We start from the raw sequence: 21,105 nt of genomic DNA on the forward strand, positions 1-21,105 counted from the left end.
CTGCCCTTTGGCCCAGAAGCTATCGGAAAACAAAAATCATCTTCTCTCCCTTTTTCTCTCTCCCCCTTTCCACAACACTCTCTCCATCCTCGGGCCTTTGACCTCAAGCCAACGACGGAGCAATTTAAAATACACAGAGCAGTGGAACCTGCCTAAGAAAAACATCTGCTGGGGGGACTCCAGAGCAACATGGCATCCAATCAATATTAGCCCCTTCTCCCCGCCCAGGACCTGCTGGTGATGGTGGGAAACTTCCCATTTGGTGTGTTGTCATTCAAATCAGATATCTTGTGTTCGCTGTGAACAAGCTATCAGCCCATTGTTTGTAAAAGAGTCAATAGAACGATGTACTGTAATAGCAGTGGGGCTTTTTTCTCCATGTGTTTGCTGTTAAGATAAGAATGAGTTGCTCTGGCTCAACTGCTTGAAAACTGATGTTAACAAACTTGTTTTATTTTTGAATAGCTTCAAAGTTACATGAAGGATTTTTCGCACTCTATTACGTTCTGTTGGCCTACCTGTGTGTTCCAGATGAAGATATACCTCACTTTAGGAACATGATCTCACAGAAATACATGACCACGACTGGTGGTTGTGGTACACGGTGGTGTCGTGAACATGGAAACAATCATTTAGGCTACAAAACCACTCAGTTAGGTTAAGGAAAAAATATCATTGTTGGGCTTAAATTAAATACATAAACAAAAGTAAAATATGTAAACACACATGACATAAGTACGGTAACTACGTAACTTCAAAATAACTCAACAAACCTTTAGGACACAATCAGCAGTCTCAGAAACAGGCCTCCTGGTTGGAAGTCTTGTGTTTATGTTTATACTTCGTCACCAGCTCTGGTTGTTGCATATTCACATTGATACCTTTAATTCATGTTTCCACACAGCCCAGTATTGTGGCAGGTGGTGACACAAATTGTACATTTTTACATTTCACTCAGCATAAAAACAATGCCAAAGGATAGTGAAATAGGATCCTTATTTACGCATCCACGAGACTCAGCAGTCAGAGCTAGAGACGTAGTATTGAATGTCGAGAAGGACCCCTTATGTTGGGGGGGAGGGGAACAAACACAGGACTTTCAACAACAAGGCTGGGGTTCAACGCTGCACTGCACATCCAGTGACACCATCATAATGCACAGGCAGACAGACAGTTACTTTATTAAGGTTTATTAAGGTTTACACATCTTAAACCACTTAGCCATGATGCCCTGGGATGACTTCAAACATATTACTGTTAAAGTAGCAGAATGACATTGACCTATTATCAGATTCTGAACATTGGCTTTCTTTTGGAGTTGCGCTACACCTGATTGATGTCAGTCCAATATTCACATTGCTATTAGCTTTGGTTTGGCTTGCACAAACTCTTCAAGGAAATATCCAACTCTTCAGCTCATAAATGCTAAACTATGCTCAGTATTCACTGGGTCAGTCTGCTGTTTGATGCTGGGAAGGAAGTGAACAAGGTTATTTTAGAGCTTTGTTGCTGCTTTAGCTGGAAATGAGGGTGATATAATAGAGTCATAATAGAGAATTAACCCTCTAACCAAAACAATGATCTGAAAGATAATTCTCTACAGCAACTAAAATAAAACCTAAATAAAAATTAGGACAGTTTTACATTGTTTTAATTGATACCAAACATATTAGGTTTTAAATATTCAAAGGCAGATTATTTTTTTATGGCTGGCTTTGGAGTCATGTATTCTCATTTTCCTTGATTTGTATGGTATGCCATTATACTAATTGCTTTGATTCTTTGTCTTCTTGCTATAATTAAATGTCATGAACAAAGCATCAAAGTAATTACACCCTTGACCAGCACAGCTTTTAGTATATTCAATGTGACGTATGGTTGACTTGACTTTAAAATAAAACTAATGGTTTAAACTCAGACAGTAGACTTTTGTAATGATTGGGTTGAAGGGGCTCATGTGTACCAACTAGCATTACTCAAACAACTATTTAAATCAGGAGGACAAGTCAGATGAAGAAAATATCATTGTTTATTATTAACAGATTATATGTGATGATAAAGTTTTGACAGAGTCTTTGGCGCTTGGACTCTTAAGGGAGATTTGGAATGAAGGGCGTCTGCCCGGAGCAGCAGCAAGATAAATCCCCCCTGGAGTCCAGACCTGGTGGTGTCTGATGAGGCTGATCGAAGGAGGAGTTGATGAAGCCGATGAATCTGCGAAGATTAGGTGGAGATGGGGAGGTAGAGGGTGTGTAACATCAACATGAACGTCCTGAAGGAGACAATCATATTTAAAAGAAACAGCAGCCAGATGATACGCCAACGATACAATTGTGTCGTTGTGCTTATTGGATAGAAGAGACCAGCTGATATCATGATTGACAGCCCCAAACAATGTCAGCAATGGAATTATGAGTGAGCATGTGTGAGGAGTGAATGGCAGCTGTATGAGAAATAAACTACAGCCTGAGCATACAAGAGTATAGTCTTACTGATTGAATTTACGCTAGAGCTTCATTTAGCTAAGTTCTTTTTTTCAGATGTAAAATGATTACCATTGACAGATTGTCAATATGGATTTCAAAGATTAACTCATTTGGCTTTTAACATCCAAAAATATATTTTCAGACAGGGCATTATTGGATGTTAAAAGCCAAACGAGTTATTAACCTAGGCATTAACCTAACGCTCTCTCTAGCCACAACAATTTGATCGTGTTCCCGATCACGAGATTCAATCTCTTGTAAATCTGAGTCCAATCTGTTGCTTCCTGCTTGGGCCCTATAGGTCAAATAAGGTGCATGGGATGGCAGGAAATGATCCTAATCAGCTCAGTGAAGACGAATCAAATGCTTTAAAGGGATTAGGACGAGGCCACACCCTCGGCCATCTTTCCCCTCCAAACACCTTATTGTTGTAACCTACTGCTCACAAGCTGGAGAGCTAATTGACCTCTTCTATGATGATCTGCTCTGTTATTGGTTTGTACACTGATCTGTGCTCGCCACCACTGGGGCTTAACAACAATGACTTACTAAGGTAGGCCAAACATGATACGCCCTGTTCAGATGAGAATTCAAGGATTTTCCAATCTCAAGTAAGCATTAAATTCATATATGGGGCGACTGTGGGTCAGTGCTTCACAGGTCTGTCTTTCAATCAGGGGGTTGGTGGTTCAATCCCCGCCCTAGTCGATGTGTCCTTGAGCAAGATACTTAACCCTGATTTGTTCCCTGTAACTGTGTCTACAGTGTATGAATATAATGTAATAAGAACGTTGCTTTGGATAAAAGTGTCAGCTAAATGACATGTAATGTAATATTCACAATGCAATCAATGGAAAGGAAAAAGGAAACCAGTGGGCCCAATGTCATTCTCCAGCTCTCTCCCCCCTTATTTTCTGTCATCTCTCTACTGCCAAACTCCATGCCAACGGAGCAAAATGTCAACAGAAATAAAAAAGGAATAACATAATAAAACCTGTAAAGACTGCCAAGGGAAATCTTGTGAAGGGTATTTCAGGTTAGGTTGTTTTGTTTTTATGGGTGACAATTATTTCCACAGTTTGACTATAAAAAGTACAAAAAGTGTTCACACACTTGCACACTTCTCTCGCAGTGAGGGAAGGTTTTCAATGAGGCAGATCTAATATGCCTCTGACTGCGGGTAAGCACTCGGTGCACATGTTGGTAATAAGTTGATCATAGTTAAAGGCGTATTTCATGCTGGAGAAGGCAGAAGAAGAAGAAGAAGAAGAAGAAGAAGAAGCGACTGAAAACGTTTGGGGTTCAAACCACTTTTTTGTACTTTAACTTTGGTTACATCTTATTTGCTTTTGTGTCCTTCTACACAGTTTGAGTCTACACACATCTGGATCTTGAGGGATGAAACAACATTCCTCCACCAGGTATTTGTTCATTTGGTGGAGAACATGTTGGTCCAAAACCTCCTACAGTTTTCAACTGGGTTGAGATCTGGTGACTATTGTTATTCACATCTGGAAGCAAGCAACTCCATGTGTTATGTTTCTCTACTGATTTATTGAGAATTTGTATTGCCCCATTTGTTGTAATGAATCTGTTTTGTGTCATACCATTTTCTAAAAATGTCCATCTCATATGGGATCACATGAACCACAATAACACTACATAAAGTTGACATTTATGTTCCAATAAAAAAAAAAAAAACATTGCTGCAAACCACATACAGGGTTCCTGAACCGAAGAACATAAAATAAAACAGAAACTCCACAGACTAGAAACAAAAAACCTGTTTCCTAATGACCAGGTACTGTCCAGAAACCCTGTTAAAAAGTAAATGGAATAATCAAGTCTTTATTTTGTTTATTGGTTTATATATTGGGATCCTCCAAATATATAAATGATTACCAGCGCAACAGGCCGTCTTCCTGATTCATAGGAAGAAAATACTGTGACAATAATGTAAATGAAAATACAAATAAAGGTACTTTAAAGTAATATTACATGTGTGCTTACATATAAAACAAGGTTCAGTACTTTGTGATATGATCAGCAGTTCTGCAGCATACACATTACAATCAAATATCCATAACTAACAATGTGCTTCTCCACTATATTCTCAAAAAATATCTGAGCTCTATATCAGACAGAATAAATCTGTGACGACGAGGAATCTCTTCTGCTGTTTTGAAAAAAGTAATCTCCTTCTGGAATTTTATGATAAATAATTATAGTTTAAAGTAAAATATAATTTGTTCATTGTCCCTTGTTTAGTATTGTAATAGTGCTTATTCTAAATAAATACAAATGTCACATTGTTTTATCGTTTTCCAAAATAAATGACGTCTTACTTCTAAATAAAAGACCAAATCCAACAAAGTGTGCCAGGTATTCCAGGAGATATTTCAGGTGTCAGACAACTCTTTTAACCTTTTACAAGCAGGCATGTAATCCTTTGATGGCAGCTTGAGCATGAAAGTCCCCATTATTCATCTCAGTTTCACCGCCAAACAAGATTTCACTTTTTATCTGGTGGTTTTGGTGTTTGGTCTGAGCTATTTGCTGTCATTATCTGAGTGGGTGAGAGCACAAAACGGATGTGATCGGCCATTTGATTGAGGTCAAATCTCTTTCGTGCTTCTCCATGCCAATTGCACCCCCATCCTCCTGACCTCTCCACAGACTGACTGGTCTCAGAAAGCTCAGGAGAGAGGTGTCAGGTCAGCGTAGCACAGAGCAGAGAACAGAGAGATACAGAGACGAGGAGGAGATGAGAGGGGATATGGAGTGGTTGTGACAGGTGAGCTAATGGCTTTGAGAAGGAGAGGGCAAGGGGATGAAGCCGCAGGCTGTGATCTCTTTATACAGCTTACAGAGAGACAACTTATTAAAATGAGGAACGGATGCAAAGAGTAAATGAGTTGACCTAAAACCCAGAGGTCACTGCCCCTCCCTTCTTGTGGTGGTGTGTGTGTGTGTGTGTGTGTGTGAGATTGCGTCCACCCCCCACACTGATTGACAGCCTCTGTCGTTGTATAATAATGGTTTGAGTATTTTTCCCAGGCACTGAAAAACTCCCCTATCCACAGGCTTGAATGCTTGATGATACATGTGGGGGTTTTAAAATGTGTCCAGAGATGTAGAGCTTAAATGTTACCAGATGAGAATGGTACCGTCCAAAATAATTACTATTTAAATACCTAATCAGTCCATTCTCATGCGCTTTGTTTGCCTTTCTTATCTCCCTTGTTCTTTGGTGCACTTTTACAAAACTGTATTTCAATACATATTTCATCACACAAATAAAACTACAATCATTTAATCAAACAAGATTGCAGTAGACTGTTATGCTTTCATGTTGAGTCAAGGTCAAAACAAGGTTTGAGTTATTCAACATAGAAATGTTGAGGTATGTTGTATGGGAGAATGTCACATATATTTAAATATTGTATTGAAGTACAATATCCTTATTGTACTGATAAAGTGGTCAAGTTGAGCTCCACCATGATTTAACACATTTATATCGGCCTATAGCATAATGAATCAGTAGCCAGTGCCATTTTATTAATTTTACAGTACAGTATATTCTGCTGGTAATCTGTTCTTTTACTTCAGTAATATTTTGAATGCAGGAATTGTAATGCGGTACTTCAACTTTGGTGTATTGGTTCTTCCTTTGAGCTATGAATGATACTAAAAAAAACCTTTTCTTTCCAGAGGACAGTTTGGCATAATGTGGCCTCCTTGCTCCAAGAGTCACCCAGAGGTTACAACAATCATGTCGTCTAAAACACCTTTGATGTTCTCAGAAGCTTAACATAGATCTTAGAGAGACAGAACACGAAATGGAACGATAATAGTATCATCTGCTCTAATGGCGGCTATTACAACAATAGAAATGGTGACCTGGAGGTTTGGGGGGAGCAGCGAGGACTGGCACTCTGTGGTGACCTCTGCTCGGGAAAGGGCAAGCTCAGGCAAGAGTCAGGGCGTCAGGGGCCCGCCACCTCGTCTGGCACTCTGAACCCTCCATTCACGGTCTAACACAACAGCGCTGCATCACTGTGACCCTGTGGGCGTGACACTCAACCTTTGCCTTAACCTTCTGACCGCCAGTCACAGCTGCAGCTGACCGGCTCGGGTAGGGGGGTCGGTATGAAGATGATTGAGAGATGAGTGAGGAGAGAAGATGGAAGGAGAGGAAATGGAGGTATGAGTGAGGTAAAGAGTGAAGGATTGGTATAAAAAGATGGTAAGAGTTAGCTGGGGCTCTTTTAAAGAGGTGGTTCGCCCAAATTACATTTTATTTCTCAATTAGTCAGTTGTGTCTGTTTTTTTTATTTGTACAGATTTTGAAATATCTTTCTTTGGCATTGGCAACAAATAGGCTACAATGAAATGACCAAAACAAAAATGTGTTAATGTCACAATGCCTTCTATTGTAATACTTACATTTCTATTGGGTATTAAAATATGGGAACAATACAATTTGACGGTAGCAAAAATACAACATGATATAGTTCATATGCTCACTGCAAAGGACACTTGATACTCTAAAATAAAATATAATTAAACAAAGGAAGTAATCCGCAAACCTGCAAATTAAAGCAAACATAACAACCTAACAATAGTTTATTTGAGGATTTAGAGTGCCTCATAGCCTAAAGACTGGGGGAAAGGACTAATGACCTTCTAATTGCATCAGACATTGTTGTCTCTGTAGTTATCTTGTTAGATCTGAGAGCTACATTCAACACCATTAACAATCACAACCCTATTGACTAGAGACTGGAACGTTTAATTTAATATGATGAGAAAACAGTCCCTAAACTTAAATTTTCCTGCAGATGATACTCAATTAAATCTATCGATCACAGACGAAATCCGCCATTTAGCTAAACTCCAAGCATGCCTTAAGGACACAAAAACCTGGATGACCTGCAACTTCCTGATGTTGAAGTCCCTAACACCTCAGAAATGCATTATCTAATGAAATGGTTTCTCGAGATGGCACTGCCCGGGCATCCAGCACACCATAAAAAGAATCCCGGCGTTATCTTTGATGAGTGGGTTATTCACTGTTCCCTAATTTCTGTCTCTACTTGAGGCTACATTAGCAGCTAGCATACCACACCCAAATCTCCAACCCAACTGTTGATGGTCGAGCTGCATTGTGGGTAATGTAAACGCCAGGTTTTGACAAGGAAGAAGAATGCACTGAATGAAAAAGATCATATCTTCGAGTCTGCTGCATCAATTGTGTTCCCTTTATTCAAATGTTATAGGATTCAAATGATTAAGTGGAGTGAACTACTCATTTACTTAAGAATAATAATAGCGACAGGCAGAGAGAACTATGAAAGAGCTAAGAGACGATAGGGCTGGTCATACATTTTGTGTGCACATCGGCCATTGTCCTGGCCCCCATCCCCCTTCTCTGAGCTCTGTGACGACAGCACGGCCAGCTTGTATGGGAAAAAGGACATGTGCACTCTCGAGGTCAGTCCTGAGCTCCTCAGAGGGCTCAGTCCTTGAATCAGCCTAAAACATTCATGACTGCATGACAGCTGTTTCTCACAGGAATGTGTCTTTTGATGTGTGAGTCCTGTTAAACAAGTTGAGCTCTGGTTTATTGGTGACTCACACCAAGAAAAGTGTGAAAAAGCAGAACTGAAACTGCTTTCAATGTTCTACTGCCCTAAATACGCTATATTTACCGCGCTCACACAATGAATTCCTGAACAAATTGCTGTAAATGTCATTGATGGGTTGACAGATACGTAGATCTTAATGAGGAGACTAAGTCTACAGCCATGCTAGCAGCTCTGTGAGGCTGTGAGCACAGCTTTGAGCGAAATGCTCACAATGTCAATAACTCCACTCCAAGTTATTAAAAATAATACATATAAGCCACTTAAATTAATGATACTTTTGACTATCGCAGTTAATTCTGCACAATCATAGGATCACAGAACTGTGTCTTCCCTCTTCCAGTCCAAGGCCTCGACTGCAGCTTTCGGGGCTCCACTCTGGAGAGGGTGAGTCTCCATCACGGCCGCCACCTTCTGCTCCAGCCTCCACACCTGCTCCCGGTACTTCCGGCGAATCTGCCGGTATGAACTCAAGGCTTTACTGGAATGGAAGAAACCCACCAAGCGAGATACAATTCAATACACTCACATAAACAATGACACTATACAACTACTTTTTTTAGCTTAAATTGTACAAGCAGAATGATAACGATGAACAAGGACAAAAACATGCAGTCTATTCATTACCTTTCTTGAGATGCTTACCTGTGAGCTTGTGTAAGTCGGGCAATCTGCTCTCCATTGTCCCTCCTGTGCGAGGTGCTGTCGGACAGAGCTGTGTTTAGTGAGTCTTGAACTAAAGCCAGTCTTTTCTTCAGGGCTAGTTCCCTGAAAACAAAAATAAGATCAGATGAAACACAAGGGAGAACATCATGTAAGTCTCTTCCTTTTACTTAATTAAGGCTAAACGATTCTTACTTAACCCATTTATGAACTCTGTGTGAAATAGTCATTGCGAATGTGATGCAGAGTGCGAACAACTGAGCTTTGTTGAGAGGTATTTTTACTACTCAAGGTCAGAAGAAGAATGGGTTGCTCTCTGAAGCACCTGAACACGAAGCCCTTTATGTCTAAAGTCTGCATTTCTGCTGAGCAACATATACACTAGGGCTAGGCAACAGATGTCTGAATGATTAATCTTCTACACTGACTACATCAGGTTCCTTTTTTCATTTACCAGCAAATACTCAGATTTCTCCAGGTGACATTACATTAAATTATTTAGCAGGTTTCCTTGTTAAAGGCTTTAAAAGGGTAATATTTGAATATATCATAATATGTGCCTTTACCAATAGTATTTTACAGTACAGTATTTAAATTATATTGTATTTAATATTCTAAATATTAGAATGCAGTGCACAGAGAAATGAAAATGTCTCACCTTTGCAGTACGGCCTGCAGCTCTTTCAGAACCGGTCTGGTTCGAAGATCAGTGTTGTCCCCATCACTACCCTGTTCAGCTGCATTTTCACAGAGCTTCTGAAACATATTCAATTGTGATTATCTTTAAGGCTCAAAAGCATTCCCCATGCTGTACTTATGAACATGGCATACAGTTATCTAAAACAGTGCTGCAGTGTTGTGAGCAGTTTAACCAAAGAAGGATTTCTGTTTTATTTGAATAGGCTTTAGAGGCCTGGACATATTCAATATGTTTGAATGAAAAAGATTAGAGAAAGGTTTGAAAAACTTTATTAGAACAGAAATATTTTGTTTATCTTATTTTCCATCTTGTTAATCATCTTGCGCCTCCTCAGACTTTTCTATCTTTTAAGGGACCCTGGGCTGGGAACCACTGCTCTAAAGATTGAGAATGAACCGTGCAGGACAGAACAACATTTATTATGCTGCAATCAGGAGCCTTTAGGATTGTGGTTGAAATATTGTGCATCCTTGTGCATTCAGATACGTTTTTCTAAAACATTAAAAATAAATATTGAGGAACAAAATAAATTCTAAAATCTAAATTTTAGAGGTGGGATTTAACCCTTTGATGCACAAAGGCTCTTGTTTCTGAGGCTCTGTGTCTGCAGTGATAGACTGAAAGCTCTCTTAAAGTAGCTGTTCAGCTCTTTCTCCTTTCACAATGGCAGAGGTGTGTAATAAATCTGTTCTGCCGCGACAGGACAGCCCAGTAGAAGACCTTGTGGAACCAAAATATCCCTCTTAGCCTGGAGGGATTCTGCTTTGGTAGATGTGTGATTTCCCGTGTGGGACACCCAGATTTGAATCGGGTCTGCCACAGTAGACCAACGTCCTGCTCCCTCTTGCTCATTTCACCTTGACTTTGTATTATTTGATGAATTGAAAAACCCTCTCTGTTGCTGCTGTAGAAGTCTGTCCTACCTGTTGTTCGGTCTTACAATCCTCCATCTCCTCTCTCAGGCTTTCTGGAACGAAGGCTTCAGCTGCTTCGTGGGCCTTCTGGCCCATTAAACCCCACTCCAGACACCTCAGCTCTTTCTCCTTGAGGCGGATTAGAGCTCGCAGATCTGACATCTCCTGAAAAAGTTGAACCATAAACCACAGTAGAGTTGAACGTAGATACAATGTAAGACGAGTTGTTGTGTATGTCGTGGTGGGAGAAGCACAACATGTAGGTATTTGCCCTAAAAAATGCATCGTTGTCTGTCTTGTCCCAGGTCCCCAGTTGGAATAAAACTGTGAAAATTGAGATTATATGCCCCTTAACAATTTGACCAAATCGACTCCAGCCCCACGACCCTAAATAGGATAAGGTTCGGATAATGGAATTGGAGATATAACATCTTAATTAGTGTGTTTTAGAGGTGCTGCCCGGTGGATTGTGTTACCTCTTGACACAGCCAGGCTAGTTATTTTCCTGTTCCTGGTCTTCAAAATGTCAAACTTGTCACCAGTTTCAGGGCTCTCAATGCTCCCTGACCTCCCTATCTAAATATAGTGAGGTCAGATGGACACCTGATAGCTTACAGTATACAGTGCATACTGTGTGTACACTCCAAACCCTGTGTTTTGGAATTATAAGTGTAGTATTAGGTAGTACAATATAGATGTTGCCTCAAACTAATTACCCAAAATAAATATGACATTAGGACAAAGGCCACCTTCATGTCATGATCTCTTTGCATGGATAGCTTTGACTGCTTTTTTAAAATCAGTTTCAGATCTTGATTTCTAAATCATATATTAGCACACACCGCTCCTACCCTGACAGAGATGAGTTCATAGAAGAGGGAAGCCTTCTCTTTCTTGGAATCAGGAAGTTTGGCGTTATCTTTAGTCACATGACCAACTCTTGATCCAGCTGGGTGACTAGTTTCGGGGCTCATTTTGCCCTCAACTCCTGGGCTCCGCTTAGGTCGACAAATGGCTGCCCGATCCCTCTTTAGGCGCTCAATTTGCTGACGGAGGACAGCCTCTCGCTCCACCAGCTCAGGTGTCCTGTGGGGTTATAGGTAGTGAGTGACCTGGAAAAAACGTGGTCCAAGAAATTGCCTTTTTTTCCATTTAAAAGTTCTTTAATATTGTTAAACATCATTGATTCCTGATGCTTCTGAAACATTTAATTAATCGCGTGTAGATCTTGCTGGGACAGAATGATATAAATGCAATATTTGTAAAATGTTGATATCCTTCTATTTGCAGTAATGGCAAAACAGACACTTTCTTTTCTATTCATTCCTATGACTGTGCTTGAATGTACAAGGAGCACTTTAAGACGTCACCTCTGCCCTGTGTGACTCTGTGTTTCTGTCTCCTCTGTGACTCCTGCTGTTGAGAAAGAGGTGGACAGCTCTTCAGTTCCCATGAGCTGAGCTGACTGACTGTCGAGCTGCTGCCTGTCACCGACTGCCTCTGATGAGAGGAAAAATGTGAGCCTTACTGTGTGTGTGTGTGTGTGTGTGTGTGTGTGTGTGTGTGTGTGTGTGTGTGTGTGTGTGTGTGTGTGTGTGTGTTTGACGTACATACAGAGTTGTAAGCAGTATTAAAACATGGTATTCAAACACCTGCTGAGTCTGTCTGCAGAGGAATGCTTTGCTGCTTCTCGGCGTCATAGAGTGACAGTAGCTCGCTGTAGGCCTCTTCACACTCCTCACTGTCAATCATAACCACAAAGACAAAATACGACCTCACTACATGAGAAGAACCTACATTAATACTGTTAGATGGCTGCCATGTGCATATTGATTATTTTGAACTCCCTTGAATGGCTTTTGTGTTTCAGATGTTTGTACCTGTTTCTGAGAGCCGTCTGCAGTGCAGAGCAGTTTGCCTCAAGTCTGTTTAGTGCAATGCTGGTCTGTTCTGACTCTCCCTTCCTTCGCTCCAGAGCTGCAGTCAACCGTTCATTTCTGGCCCTCAGCCTCTCAATGCACCTGAAATAATGAGGGAGAGGATGAGAGTTGGGGAGGAAACACCTTTATTTCATAAAGAGTTTTAATCCTACAAATAATAAAGCTTCTATTGAGGAAGAAACCGTTTAACCGTAATGGTTGATTCAAAATAAAATAATCATTGGTTTCTAGCTGTAGCCGTGCCTTCTTACATTAGCTAGCTTGCCTACATGATCTTGAAAGGTCATTCAAATAACTTTGAGTCTTAATGTAAACAACAAATATAAAAGATTGTAATTTTTTCACATTCATTCATGACTTGAATCTTGAAAGGTTGCTTGGACTAACTATAACCAAAACAACTTATTCTTTCTGGCCTTTGCTCAGCCAGAAATCCTATATTGGCATAATTCACAATCCTGTTCACGTGCTCTACAAAGTATGTGTGTGAGTTTCTGCGCCTTTGTCTTCAATCAATATACCAATACGGAGTCAATATATCTGTTTGGTAACAAAAAAACTAAACAAACAACATTCCCTTTTGACTTATTTACAATTACAATGCCTGGCCAAAGAAAAACATAGCTATTCATTAAATAGGATTTTTCCAGTGTGCTCAGGCTGCTTTTTGTTAATGTGAGATAGGCAGATCCTCCTCAGACTCACCTGTTCAGTCGTTCTGTCTCAGACTCAAGGTTGATGGGACTATGACAAGGACTGCATGAGGTAACAGAGCCCCCTGGAGAACCATCGCCCCCCACAGACAGAGGTGTTACAGCTCTGGCTGTCCTTCTGTAGAGTAAAGGTGAACCAGGTGGAGGAGGGGCCCCTGCAGTGGGCCGGTAGGAAGGAGAGCGACTGCCTGAACTCCAGGACCTGTGGAGACCCAACAGCTGAAAGACAAGAGAAGGGGTGCTACATTTATTTTTTTAACTCATAAATTGTGCTGAATTATCCAATTTGTATAGTATTTATGCTCACCATTTGTATATTTTGCCTTACCGCTGTTATAAACAAAAAGCCTCTCATCTACCTTGTTCTTCTCCTCTTCCATCTGGCTGAAGGTGCTTTGTGCTGTCTCCAGCTCCTCCTGGTGACTCTGCAAGGGGCTTCTGAGAGCAGAGTGTTGCTTCTCCAGATCCAGGATGTCCTCCTGATATTGATCCTTTGGCAGGCCTGATGGGCATGAAATCCCAAACTCTATTTCCATCTCCTCCAATATCTGAAACCAGTGAGCCAAAATTACCGAAGGGGCTGGTGGGGTTCTAAAGATAGCCTGCATAATGACATTTCTTTTCTCCTAAATTGATCCATTAAAAATCTGACAGCAATGATTGACCTCTAATTGTCACTTTTGGAATGAATCAAGTTTTTTTTCAGAGTAGCTCTCATTGTGTAATTCAAGTTGGTTTATCGAAATTTGTCAGTAAATTTGTTCTAACATGTTTTTTTTCTGCAGCTTTAAAAACAAAAACTTAAAAATGTCAAGAAATCATGAGAGTTTGATACAGTTGTAATACCTGAGTGACCTTAACCCAGCTCTCCTGAGCTGCCCACATATGCTCTCTGTGCTTGTCTTGGTCAGAAGCTGTGATGGGGGCGGCCCAGGACCTTTTACAGCTGATGGAGTCCTCCACTGATGATAAAACCGCTTGTAGTTTAGTCCACACTACACTACCGCCCCCTTCTGGGTGTAAAGTAGAGGTGCAGTTAATCATCTGTGTCAAGATGCATTCTTCTGATTAAAACAGAGTAATGTTGTTTCAGTAGCAACCTCGGTCAGTCAGTAAAGGTTTAGAGGCAGGGCTCCTCTCTGTGCTGCTTCTGGCCAGCCTATGGGACAGGAGGTCTGGAACCAGAGGTCTGGGTGGTCCTCGTGGTTTCAGGTCCCCTGGTTCACTGCAGAATACCAGCAGCATTAACATTTGTTATTGTAAATACCACTTTTTTATTTTCAGACACGCTAAGTAGACCAATATATCATTTATTGATGGGAAATGTTTAACAACAAAACACTAATATATTTATTTGGAGTGATCCCAAATATATTAATTCAGATAACCTTTATGACTCGTATCAGTGCCATAGTTTCATTATTCCACAACTGGTTACTCTCTTCACGTTACCTTGGTGCCTTTAATGACCCCATATTCTTGTTTAGTTCAGCAATGATGCTGAGCAGCGTCCCCACTTCAGCCTCACACTGAGCCAGTTCTGCAGACGAAGGCTCCCGGTTTGCTTTAGCATCAGAGCCCTCAAGAGTCAAATGGTTGATCGGGGTCATCACCTCCCTGTCACACTCTGAACCAGCATCCAGGCTGTCACATCGGACCAGGCAGGAATCCTGCAGACACATGAAGTTGTATTTGGGTTGTAGGAAAATAATGTGGCTTATGTAAGTAATCATTTGACAGTTTTACTGTATTTTTTAAGCAAATGTCTTCTTTTTTCCTATCAGCTGTACTTATATGTTTGTCAACATAGTTTATATGTTCTTGCTGCCTATTAATAATCATCCATCACTGAAGAGCTGCTCATAATTAAACTAATACTCTGTGTTAACCAGACATTGTTGCTGCACTATTTAGCAGCTTTTGTTTTGAGCAGCGGAAAAGGAGGAAACTTAAACATCCTGAGATCCAACTTCCTGCTGAACAAATATGTGTGGACCAAACCATCTTTTGTTGTGCACAAAGAATGTTGGCTGAATTCAATTAGAATACATTGTTTCTCTTTTATTCTATTATCTAGCATAGTAAATATAGATATGATGCCATATGTATATACAAATGGGAACAAAGCAAAGAAACACTGTGGATAGGTCACAGGTTAAATACTCACATTCCTAATTTTAGGATAACACATATATAATGTTATATGTATAAAACTTGCCACTCAGTCAGCAATATTACTAAACATTGTGCTCCCATCTGGTCTGATCTGGTTTCAGGACAAAGTGCTTCATCCAGTCGCAAACAGATGACAGGTTTGAAGTACTCTGCCCTTTTCTAGCAGCTTTATCCAGTAAACATGTAATAGTCATGCAACACCAAGCAGACTTGGTGACATATTTTAAAGACAAACACTGAAACACTACATCATAACTTACCTCCATTATTCTTTATCCTGATGTGTGCGGGAATGATCTCCTTCCTGTTGTTCCTATTCACTGCATTTGTCGAAATAAGACGATATTTTGCTGTTTTTGTGTTATTATATCTTCCAATAGTTAGTCGATCATTGCTGCAGTCTGCTCTCTGCATGTCTGCCCAACAGTGTTAAGTGTGATCAGAGAAGTAAGTGGAAAACACTCAGAAAGTCATCCACACCCATTCCCTGTGACTTTGTGTCCTTTCCTGTTGTGTCCACATTAGCTCGCATGCCTTTTTCTTGACCACTAGAAGGAGCCCTAACACTGGATATACACTAGACAGAAGTATGGACTACAATGTTGTGTAAGTCATGAAGTTACAATCTATGTGGACACTGACTTAAGAGACATGCTATGTGTTGTGTTTCTATCTTTGTTTACTTTGTTTGCCAGTTGTAAAATGAGACAAAAGGAGAAAACATTTGACAACAATATCCTATGTATGCTATTCAGTTTTGTCTTCTTTTTTCCCCAAGTAATAGGTTGGCCCTGTACTCAATAGAAAAAGAAGAGGAACAAATGGGTCTCTCAGTAATCATTGTACCTCCCTAACAGATTCAAGAAGTTGAGAGGGGAAATGTCTTTTAATCTGCAAAGTAACTCGTTATCTGTCAAGTAAATGAAGCTGTATAAATTAATTAATTTAAATGAAGCTTTATAAAAAAAAATTAGAAAAGAAGACAACATAAGGAAAAGAGGAAGGAAAAAAAGGTCAGAAAACGAACCCTTCTCATGAACTACATTACCCATAACGCCACACATTTCGCAGTTCCGGCTTCGCTCATTTCCGGTAAGGAAGTACTCCAATCATAACAAATGCTAGCTCTTCGTTGACATATTTTGCAACTTCCAATGAGTTTCACGTTTGTTGAGACGTTTCGCAGTTAATTATCACGTAAGTGTACCTGAACGATTTGACATAAAACACACTCCTCCGCCTCGAGTGGTCTGTTTTGCTCTAATATCTCTTAAAGCCACATTGGCAGTGCGCGCTCATCCGCATCATCTGTGTTAGCTTCATTGATCGATGCATTTCTCCGCTGCTCTTTTCGTCCATACGGACATAATCGCAGCTGTATGTGTTACTGTTACTGTTGCATGGGTTTGAAAGTAGAAACACCATTTACAGTAAGTAGAGACTGTGGTGGTGATTCTGGGATCCATGCAGCTGTCTTGTGATCAGTGTTGAAAGTAGCTATTGTTTTTACATTTGTTTTTATAGGAGTTGTAGACCCTCGTCTTGTACTTTTTCTGAGTGGCAAGGACCAATTGGTGTACTTGTGTTGCACTTGCATTTTATTATCAGTAGACTCAACCCACAGGAAGGTGTAGTATGGTGTTATAGATTCTCTTCATGGCTAAACAAAGTTGCCACTGGAGCCAAACTCATCAGCTCCTCTTCCTTAGCAACGTGTGTACCCATGGAGACGCCAGAGCCGGGCCCAGCAGACGGAGAGGAGCATCTCGTGGAGCTGCGACCTCGGACGCGCTCCAACCCTGAAGGTGCTGAGGACCGTCGCAGCAGCACGGGCAGCCTCGGAGGGAACAGTAACCCCAACATATCTCAGCCCGCTGTGGGGAGTCGTGTTGAGGGTGAGGGTGAGGCATCAACCAGCGACAGTCCTCCCAGTTCCACGACCACAACCCTGTCAGTAGCTGTAGCTCAGACTGTAGCCCCAGTTGCAGCAGCAGCTGCGGCCACAGTGCCTCTAGCCACTGCTGTCGTTGCAGCCAAAGAGAGGCCAAAGCCCACACAGCAGCAGCCCACATTGACAACCCCCATCCCGCCACCAGCAGAGTACCAGCTCAGAGTTCCACGCGTCAACTGTCCAGAGAAAGTGGTAGGCCCACGAAGCAGTTCTGATTTAGGTGTTACATGGAACTTTATTTACCCCTTAAGGCTTATTCTAACTGGTTTTCTTCACGGCAGATCATCTGCTTAGACCTTTCCGAAGAGATGTCTTTGTCAAACTTGGAGTCTTTTAACGGGTAAGCTACAGCAAAGCAGCTCGTAAGTGCTCGTAGTTTCATTTGTCATCACTGCCTAATTTGACGGTCTTTCCAAATAGGTCTAAAACAAATGCCCTGAACATATCCCAGAAGATGATTGAGATGTTTGTCAGAACTAAACACAAGATTGACAAACGGCATGAGTTTGCCCTTGTAGTAATCAATGATGACGCTCTGTGGGTGAGTACAGGAATGTTTTAATCTGAACGTCCATGCAATGTATCTGTGCAACATGTTCCCCATTTGTTCTTGATTATTGCCACCTTTTTCCCCCTCATATATTTGTGTATGTGCCTCAGTTGTCAGGCTTCACTTCTGACCCCAGGGAGCTGTGCAGCTGTCTGTATGATCTGGAGACCAATGTGTGCGAGTCCTTCAGTATCCTTATACTCAAAACTAACTCTTAAACAATGATGGAAATAAAGTCCAAACAATAAAGCAATGCATACAGTGGGACATTATATAGATTCTAACTGTTGGATTTGAGCCTTAACTGTCCTCTATAGACCTTGAAGATCTTCTTAATGTAATGTAAGTACTGTCTGAAACCGTTTTGGTCTCCTAAAATACACGAAACGTTACATAGACATGTTTACTGAAGGTCAGCTCTTCTTTTTTTTGTCTTCGAAGTCGTCAGAAGATTGAGCTGCCGTCGATGGACAATGTTCAGACCGTCCCTCCTCCATATGTGGTGCGGGCGGTGCTTATCTACAGCCGCCATGCAGGACGGCTTCAGTTTAGCCCTTCAGAGGCTGTTAGTGTACGTATGACAACTGCTGAGATATCCGTCCCCCACTCTTCTATTTGAGTTTGTTCATTTGTTTCTATTTATTGTAAATTAGATTTTTCCTGTTAGTATGTTGTTGGCTGCTTTTGAACAGTGTGTTCACTTTACATTGAAGTTAAAGTCTTGCTTGTTTTTTTGTCTTGACGCAGAAAATGCTGCAGTCTCCGTATTTCTTCTTCGATGTGGTCTACCTACACAACGGGGTGGAGGAGCAGGGGGAGGAGACCAGCTGGAGGGTGAGTGAAGCTGTGAATGAAGACACTGATTGATTTGATTGTGTGCCAGGCTGTATGCGGTAGTTGGGCTGAAGTATCAATAGTTTTAGTAGCACAGAAAAAACGTAACCGTTGGAAATCTGGTATCGGTAATAATTTGTGTTCGAACTATTCAAGAGACCTTCCTGCAAAGCTGCTGAAAGGTCACACCAGGAATTTATTTATGGCTAAATTATTTTTTCTTTCCTCATGTTAATATAGTATAATAAAGAGTAGTCACTCTTACAGCTGCCGTAGCCATATCCACTCACTAAGTCTAAACAGTGGGGAGGGAAGTTGTGAAAAAACAATGATAGTGTCTACATATGGTCTTGGTGCTGCATTTAATCTATGTTTCCTTTATCCAGGACAACTACACTTCTTTCTGCAACCTGGACTCAAAGGGCATGTGCTATCGCTTTGAAGTTTCCTTGAGTGGACCTGCCATCGAGCTGCACAACTGCATGGCCAAACTTCTGGCTCACCCTTTGCAAAGACCTTTCCAGAGCCACGCGTCTTACAGCCTGCTGGAGGGGGAAGACCTCCAGGACATTGAGGCAACAGTGTAAAACATGGAACACTCATAAAGCCCAGTTTCTCCGTGAAATGAACACACTGTAGTTTATTAGAAAGGGGGCAGGGGCTTTCTAAGTACACCTTTTTTATAACTGAAGGTTTTTCCATTGACTGCTGAAGAGCAATACTTTGTACGAATATTTGTGAAGACAAGGTGTAGTTCTCATGAAACAGGGTTTTAGCAGGTTACTTAACTCATTTGTTGTTTCCATAAAAGTCATGATTGTTCCAAGCCGCAGAAGTAATAAAATTATCAGTTTTTTGGCTGTAACACTGCTGGAGGTGTCCAAGGGTTGAGGTGATATAGTGGATGTCAGAGTCCAGGAGTCGGACACAAGTAGGAGAAGAAAAAAGGATGATAATTAAAGCGTCAGGCTTTGTTAAACTTGCTCCCTTAGCATTACATTTTTCTTTAAAATCATCACCGCACTGATTTGTCTGAGAGTCTCAAACGGCCAGCTATCAAAAGCTGTCAAACTGTGATATGATGTACTGTATCACAGAGGTCACGCCTTCTGTAATATTTCCTTCCCGTTTAGGTCGTAATGTTCACCCTTTTTGTAGCATGTTTTTAATGTTTTTTTTAAATTTGTCAGCCTTGTATGTTTTTGCAGACAATGAAAGAATGTACAGTAATGTAGAAGTGGCCCCTCCTTTGTTAATGATCTCTGAGACATTGATGGATTGATTGTGAAAAAGGCCCCATACTGCCAGTCTAGCTGCACTTGAAAAGCATTGTACAGGTGAGCTTCTTGTAGCTGTTTCTGCATATTAAAGAAAGACATGTTGAATCATATTTTTCCATTTTCGCATCTGCTTTCTATGTTTTTGTCAGGAGGTGGCAGCAGAGTCCCTCTAGAGATCTGAACTGAATTACATTTCAAAAAATCTGGTCAAAAAGGTTCTGTGGTCCATGAAGATAAAGTCTTCAGTTTTCATCATTTGCCTTTCTGCTTTGATCGGAGTTCATCTGTCTTAGGTTTCACTAAACCTTTCTGCCTTAAATCTCTAGACTTCTTCATTGCCATGCTTTATTAGTAACACTATATATTACAGCATGATTAAGTAGTTATCGCAGCTGTTGTTGAAAACCTTATCTGTTATCCACCAATGGCATGAGTATTACTTCAATGGTCAAGATATGTTTTCCTCTGACCCTAAATGTCTGGTCAGTTATCTTAAGAGGTGTTTATTTTCTCAGTCTTCAACCGTTTGGTTTCCTGTTTTTGTTCAGAAGTTGATCCGATGTCTGTCCTGACTCCTGATAGTCACTCATTTTCTGTCACTCTTAACATACCTTCTTAATGTAGTTTTTTTTTCCGGTGAGTTCTCAGGGAGACAATGGGGAGCAGGAAAACCCCGGCCTCAGAGGACCTTTCCTCTTTCACACACTTCCCCAGGAGAGCCGGCTGTTCCTCACGTCATCGCTGCAGATAACAGCGCGGGGGGGATCCAGTGTGTGTACTGCAGGGAGAACTTGTTATTCCCTCATCCCTGAAGAATGACAGGTCTCTATTGTTTTCATTCTTTCACTCCTCCACTGCCATGACTCCTTTCCGTGCTTGCTGGAACAGGATATGGTGGATATTTCTTTTTGTTTGTTTGGCATTTTCTGCTTTTACTCCTCACACAGCTTACATTGTTCCTCCACCAGGGGAATATGATTAGGAATTCTCTAGTTGCTATTTTTAAATGTGACACTCATGGGTGATCTTTTCTGGTTTCTTTATAAATCACATGCAAACACTGCTGGAAAATAACTGCATGTACTCGAGACTTGAGTATTTACATATGATGCTACGTTATACTTCTAATCCACTATATTTCAGAGGGTAATATTGTACATTTTACTCCACGACAATTATCTCTCACATATACGTGTTACTTTTTTGGTCAATATTTTAAATACAAAACATATATGTATAAATAAAATTAGAATT

The 21,105-nt window shown here is 40.8% G+C and overlaps 2 protein-coding genes across 2 annotated transcripts; one reads left to right on the plus strand and one right to left on the minus strand.

The window, feature by feature from the left end:
* Positions 1-7,593: 7,593 nt before the first annotated feature.
* ushbp1 (Usher syndrome 1C binding protein 1) lies at positions 7,594-15,738 on the minus strand. Its single transcript, XM_034531129.1, has 14 exons — positions 15,497-15,738; positions 14,514-14,731; positions 14,162-14,286; positions 13,908-14,074; positions 13,421-13,609; positions 13,054-13,280; positions 12,289-12,429; positions 12,061-12,149; positions 11,779-11,908; positions 11,260-11,494; positions 10,418-10,573; positions 9,453-9,550; positions 8,777-8,899; positions 7,594-8,612 (listed from the first exon to the last, which is right to left on the minus strand). Exons 1-14 carry the CDS (start codon positions 15,500-15,502, stop codon positions 8,447-8,449), a joined length of 2,070 nt encoding a protein of 689 aa, XP_034387020.1. The 5' UTR covers positions 15,503-15,738; the 3' UTR covers positions 7,594-8,446.
* Positions 15,739-16,317: 579 nt separating this feature from the next.
* On the plus strand, positions 16,318-19,961 carry babam1 (BRISC and BRCA1 A complex member 1). The gene is made up of 9 exons (XM_034531673.1): positions 16,318-16,433; positions 16,946-17,379; positions 17,469-17,527; positions 17,608-17,728; positions 17,848-17,926; positions 18,055-18,079; positions 18,179-18,308; positions 18,485-18,571; positions 18,958-19,961. Exons 2-9 carry the CDS (start codon positions 16,960-16,962, stop codon positions 19,156-19,158), a joined length of 1,122 nt encoding a protein of 373 aa, XP_034387564.1. The 5' UTR covers positions 16,318-16,433; positions 16,946-16,959; the 3' UTR covers positions 19,159-19,961.
* Positions 19,962-21,105: the final 1,144 nt, after the last annotated feature.

Source organism: Cyclopterus lumpus, chromosome 4 (genome assembly GCF_009769545.1).
Source record: "Cyclopterus lumpus isolate fCycLum1 chromosome 4, fCycLum1.pri, whole genome shotgun sequence".
NCBI lineage: Eukaryota > Metazoa > Chordata > Actinopteri > Perciformes > Cyclopteridae > Cyclopterus > Cyclopterus lumpus.

Excerpts from the sequence above, each read along its gene's own strand:
- ushbp1 (XM_034531129.1), bottom strand. Across the intron at positions 14,075-14,161 it reads ACCTTTACTGACTGACCGAG|AAGGGGGCGGTAGTGTAGTG; the intron begins GTTGCTACTGAA and ends CTTTACACCCAG. Across the intron at positions 8,900-9,452 it reads CTGCAGGCCGTACTGCAAAG|GGAACTAGCCCTGAAGAAAA; the intron begins GTGAGACATTTT and ends TTTTGTTTTCAG.
- babam1 (XM_034531673.1), top strand. The coding sequence starts at position 16,960 with ATGGAGACGCCAGAGCCGGGCCCAGCAGACGGAGAGGAGCATCTCGTG. Across the intron at positions 17,528-17,607 it reads AACTTGGAGTCTTTTAACGG|GTCTAAAACAAATGCCCTGA; the intron begins GTAAGCTACAGC and ends CTTTCCAAATAG. Across the intron at positions 17,927-18,054 it reads CAATGTGTGCGAGTCCTTCA|ACCTTGAAGATCTTCTTAAT; the intron begins GTATCCTTATAC and ends TGTCCTCTATAG.